We start from the raw sequence: 5,706 nt of genomic DNA, 5'->3' as shown, positions 1-5,706 counted from the left end.
GCTATCACCGTGTTTTTACGCTATCAGCATGATGATACAAATTTGAATGTTATATATTCATACAAATATTATTTCATTTCACATACAAAATATAAACCATAACTTTTTGTTAAAACATATTAAGTAATTTTAAATATATGTTAAATAATTTGATGATTAAAAAAATTCACAATATATATTTGAATTATAAAATATAACAAATAAATTTCAAATTAATATTTTCCTCAAAAATAAACATAAACATAAAACTGAAATTGAAATATATTTGGCATCTAAAAAATTTAGAGACATATCTAGCTCTTTTTTTTGTTGAAATGTTAAATTCATTTATCAACAAAAGAAATACAGTTTACAATATGAATGAGTTTTAAAATTTAGAGAGAACATCAACTTAAGGGAAAAAAAAACTAATTCTTTCGCATCCAGTGAATCATCATGCTACTGCACTGTCCAATGTTTTTGGAATGTAGAGAGGAGATGCGATTACTGATTGTCTTATCTAAGAACCGTGTGAGCTGTTGGGCTGTACGGTAGGAATTTGAATTTAAATTTACTTACTTGTCATTTTTTCATGATTTTAGGATAAGTCATTAATTTAATTAATATTATTATTATTATTTTAAATTTTATTTTAGCATATATATATCATGATATTTAAGATAATTAATAAACATTAACTTATTTTACCGATATATATATATATACTATTATTTTTTACAAAATATATTTTAATATGTATATTTATCATGATATTTAAGATATTTAATTGATAAATAGATATTAACACTCCATATTAACAATATCTATGGATAATATCATTTTTACGTTTATTTTATATTTAGTTTATAATTTTAATGACTAATATTATAGCCAGTTTCCCGAATTCTTATTAGAAATATTGATCTAAATAAAAATTATTACAATATTAAAGTTAAGATGGAAGATAAGGCATCATTGAAAATATGTTGTAAAACATAAAATACTTATGTTAAATATTATATATATATATTTAATGTTAAACAATCATATTCCAAACCTAAAATAAATTAATTTGTATTTGCACATGGCGAATATCAAAATCACAAATGATTTTTTCCTAATAATGAATTTATCATTAAAATAAGGAATGTTATCAAAATAATATATTTAAAACAAAAATAGTAAATATTGTGTGCAATCAACAAATTACAAAAAATTAAAACCATCGATCTATCATAAATATTATATATTAAAAATCGAACAAACACTCATATAGACGCGTGTTTGTGCAATCATTGAATTTTTATATTGTGGAAAATTGTATATGTCTATTGTATTAAAACAAACACGCGTGCGGGTGCACGGGTCAAACTGTGGTTATTATTAAAAACATATTCAACATCAATTATTAATGACAGATTTAATTTAGCTAATTACCTATACATTGACTGTACTAATCACATAACTATGCACTTGACTTATTTTATAAATATAGATACAACTCTATTCAATGACTATATTTTAAGTTTTTACCAAAAACATCAAAACAAATTCAACATCAGTACGAGTCATAGATTCTAAATTAATTATTTACTATACATGAAATAATTCAATACCAAAATTATTTATTTGACCTAATTTCTAAATAACTATGCAATCTATCCGCTGACTACAGTTTAATTTTTTACCAAAATGTATCAAATTTAATTAATTACTTATGTGTAAATAGAATATGTAAAAAGGCACAAGGTAATTGGTGTAGACCAATGTAAGAATGTGTATAAATATTAGCACATAATTCCTTGTAAGAAGAAAATACTACATTTCTTTTACTCAAATTAAATCATAGACATGCAAGTTTACATCTTTGTATGAAATTTTAAATTTAACACTAACATTTGAAGGGTAAACTAAAATCTATTAAACAAAAATAAAAAATTCAAGTTTGATAATCAAAAATGATGTCGACCAATGATAATTCAACGTATTTGCAATTTCAACTAGTTCCCACTTATGGGTCTTCTTCAGACAACAAGAGTGATGCTGATTCCTCTGGTACGACTACTTACCTAGATCTCATTGCGAACTCTGATTTGTTCCGGGATAAGCTTCATGATTTGCCCCAAGATTCTGGCAGAATTGTCAAGTGAGTTTTGCATATACCTTTCTTCTTTTCTTCTTGTTGTTATTGCTGTGTTATTTAATGTTTCCATGACTGTTTTTGTTGCACATTAATTTGTAAAAGGGATCCTAATGTGGGTGGAGAAATTTTGGATCTGCATCAGCTTTTCATCGAGGTCATAAATCGAGGTGGTATTGAAAAAGTATCTCTAAGTTAGTGCTTCAATTGAACATTAAGTATTAAAATACATAATGCTGTTCTGGCTTTTTTGTTGATTCTAGATGATCAGGGATTGTAAATGCAACGAAGTGATTGGAACATTTAATCTGAAGACAGAAGTGAAAAATGCAGCATATGTTTTAAGGAAGACTTATCTGAAAATGCTCTTTGAGTTGGAGCATATGTATTTCTTCAAAGAGCCAATGTCTTTCTTCTAGGAGAAAGATTTGAGACATTAACAACATTCATCTTTTTCTTTATTATCTAATTCTACGTGGAGATCTGAGATTAAAAACACAACCTCTTCTCCTTTTTTTTTTTGCAGAAGAAGCATTTAAACGCCTTGTTAACGAATATTCAAATCGTGACATAGGTACTCGAATACTCGCTAAGGCTGTCACCTTTCTCGTTTCTTGATTGTGTTCCATTTGTGACTTGTATTCTAAAACTTTCAGGCCTTCCAAACTGCAACCTTGTACTTTTCTGAAGGGGTTCACTGATGGGAAGTTTGGAAACAGATACTTTGTAACCATGAAATGTTTGTAAACAGATCACATGAGGGGCTCAACACAGAGATGTCGGAAAGTGTATATCCGATTGATGCAGCGACTGCAGCCGCACATGGTGACGAGGCTGGGACTGAGTCTGAAGCTAAAGAGAGTCTGTAGTGTTTTCTCTGATTGTTGTTCTTGTTGTCTTCTCTGTTTGAAACTTCATCTCTGCTTTTCTATTTCATTTCAAAATAAATTTGTTTTATAATAATAAGTTGTAGAAGGGTCCAGTGATTTCGATCTGGAATCTTGGCAACTTTTACATAACAATAATTTGTTTTCTTCCTTATATTGTGATGCAGATAAGTATTTGGAATATTTCCAAATATCTTGTTATTTATTTTATTAGTTATATTAATTTAGATAATTATCTTTTATTTGTATTTTCTATATTTTAATGGTTTCTATATTTTAATTAAGATTAGGGTTTTCTAGATTTAAGGATTTATTATAAATAGGCAGTCAAGCCTAAAGTTGTATTCAGACTTTGATAATTAATAAACTAGCTGTTTTGCTTTATACCTTGTTCGATTTGATTAAATTCATCAAGTAGGAAGTTGGTCTCAAGAAGATATCGAAAGAAACTCTTGATTGATCCAAGAACAGGTCTCTAAGAACCCTAAAGGTTCCTTGATTGACCGTTCAACCTATTTATCCGCTGTTTCAGTGATAGGAAAACCCTAATCTTAATTAAAGTAGAAAAACCATTAAAATATAGAAAATACAAATAAAAGATAATTATCTAAATTAGTATAACTAATAAAATAAATAACAAGATATTTGGAAATATTCCAAATACTTATCTGCATCATATTGTTTCTTCAGTTTGTTATGTAAGAAGAATTTTCATTAGAGTGAGAATATTTCTGTACCATGATGTGGTCGTATGTTAAGCTTAAAATTATTGAGATATGTAAATCCTGAAGACACCTGGTAATCAATAAAATTTTAATTAAAGGAGTTTAGTTCCTAATGAGTTAGCAAATGTACAAGCTATTTATTCTAGAAGGTTTCTCACATGGTGAGTCATGAAAACATGTGTCATTTTAAGAAAAGCATTTGAACTAAGTTCAATTCATCAAAGGAGAACAATTTAAATGTGTGAATGAATGTTCTAACAGTCTAAACACTTTTCATTACTCAACTTTGATTTGATGGATGGTTGAGATTAAAGAATAAACTTGCCAATCAAGTAAGAAAGACTTGGTAAGAAAGTAACAAAAAATTTGAGGAAGTTCGGTCCCTCACCCCACCTCGAAATAGTTGTTTTTGGACCATCACAAAGCAACATGAAGAAAATCCTAAAGAGAATTAAACACATAAAGAAAGGTTGTAGAAAAGGGGAGAGAAGTTTTAACTCCAACTTGAAGATAAAGAAATCATCTTCTGTAGTCAAAACCGTTCAAAAAGATTTCTGCAACGATGAAAGGAAGTACTCCGCTAAACCTCCTTATAGTTCTGTTATGTGATTAGTCTAGATGTTAAAGATATTAGGGTTCATGTAAAACATGTTTACATGTGGTATCAAAGCTAATGGTTATAACCATCTATTTTATCTGTACAGTACAATAGATATATGATTCAAATAATCAAAGTAGATCTATACTTATGTAATAAAATTTAGATCTAAATCAATGTTTAAGTTTTTCCGTAAAAAACGACAAGGTTTTCAGAATCATGAATCATACTTTATATGTGCGAAATCTATTTAGATCTCCGAAATTAGAAATAATGAAGGCATAAAAAAATTTTATACATAAATCGTATAAAATCAAATGAACTAATTTATGCATTATTTGTATAGTGAAATAATATTTTATATTGAGAGTAAAATTAGGATAAAGAATGTTAGAAACAAGCGATTGTGAAATGAAAGATTAACGTTTATATAAGTATTGATCATTTTGTGTAGTAAATAGTTACCCAGATGTAAACTATGAACACAAAATACGATCAGATGACTTATGAACACAAAATACGATCAGATGACTTATAGAGTGTTTGTTGTTTCGACTAAGTATATGCACAGATAACCTAGTCTAGGTAATGTGATACACCACTTATAAATATTTTTCAAATACTATGATTATTGATGAAAATATGCATTGTTTCTACCCACATAAACATCATAATTTGTTAGCATATGTAGTGAATACTTTTTACGTATTGATTATGTTTAAAAGCCTAATTTAAACTTGTTGTATCCCAAAAAAAAAAATTGAAAAATTGTCATATAAGGTCTTGTTTATTCTAGTCCTTACCGGTACTGATTTTTCAGTGTGGAAAGAGAATGTTGAGTTCACATTAATAGTATTATACTTGAATTTGACACTCTTCAATGATGAGTCAAATTCACTAATAAATGATAGTACTGAGGAAAAAAATAATTTCCATAAAGCTTGGGTATAAATTTTTTTTTTGGGTGTAATTGAATAGATTGAGCATTATGATCTTAAGATGCAATAATTATAAACATTAAAACCTTCTTTATGACAGCTGATTAAGCTAAAACATCTTAAATAGTACTGTATATAGAAGAATGGTTTAAGACTGCAAGAAAATCTTTAGTTGGAAAACTTATGGTACATCTTGCAACAATAAAATAATGACATAAGGTTTATACATGAATATTGGATTGAAGGGACCTATTTTCGGCCATTTTAAAGAGTTTAGGAAAAAATGTGGAAGATTTATTTCTTTTTCAATTTATCCTAAATTTTCTGTCTTTTCGGTATAAAATATTTCAAGTTAAATATAAGCGTATTTGCACTCTCAACACGTACATTTTTGCCTAATTAGCTGCATACACAATTACACTGTTCATCATTGTTGAAA

The 5,706-nt window shown here is 27.7% G+C and overlaps 1 protein-coding gene across 1 annotated transcript; it reads left to right on the top strand.

The window, feature by feature from the left end:
* The first annotated feature begins 1,940 nt into the window (after positions 1-1,940).
* On the top strand, positions 1,941-2,988 carry LOC106359017 (putative high mobility group B protein 11). Its single transcript, XM_048778968.1, has 4 exons — positions 1,941-2,125; positions 2,225-2,276; positions 2,383-2,525; positions 2,871-2,988. Exons 1-4 carry the CDS (start codon positions 1,941-1,943, stop codon positions 2,986-2,988), a joined length of 498 nt encoding a protein of 165 aa, XP_048634925.1.
* Positions 2,989-5,706: the final 2,718 nt, after the last annotated feature.

The sequence above is a fragment of the Brassica napus genome, chromosome A5, assembly GCF_020379485.1.
Source record: "Brassica napus cultivar Da-Ae chromosome A5, Da-Ae, whole genome shotgun sequence".
In the NCBI taxonomy this organism is placed as follows: Eukaryota; Viridiplantae; Streptophyta; class Magnoliopsida; order Brassicales; family Brassicaceae; genus Brassica; species Brassica napus.
This window is presented reverse-complemented; position numbering and strand designations above follow the sequence as displayed.

Coding starts and splice junctions, on each gene's coding strand:
- LOC106359017 (XM_048778968.1), top strand. CDS start 1,941: ATGTCGACCAATGATAATTCAACGTATTTGCAATTTCAACTAGTTCCC. Junction 2,126..2,224: donor GATTCTGGCAGAATTGTCAA/GTGAGTTTTGCA, acceptor AATTTGTAAAAG/GGATCCTAATGTGGGTGGAG. Junction 2,526..2,870: donor TATTTCTTCAAAGAGCCAAT/GTCTTTCTTCTA, acceptor GTTTGTAAACAG/ATCACATGAGGGGCTCAACA.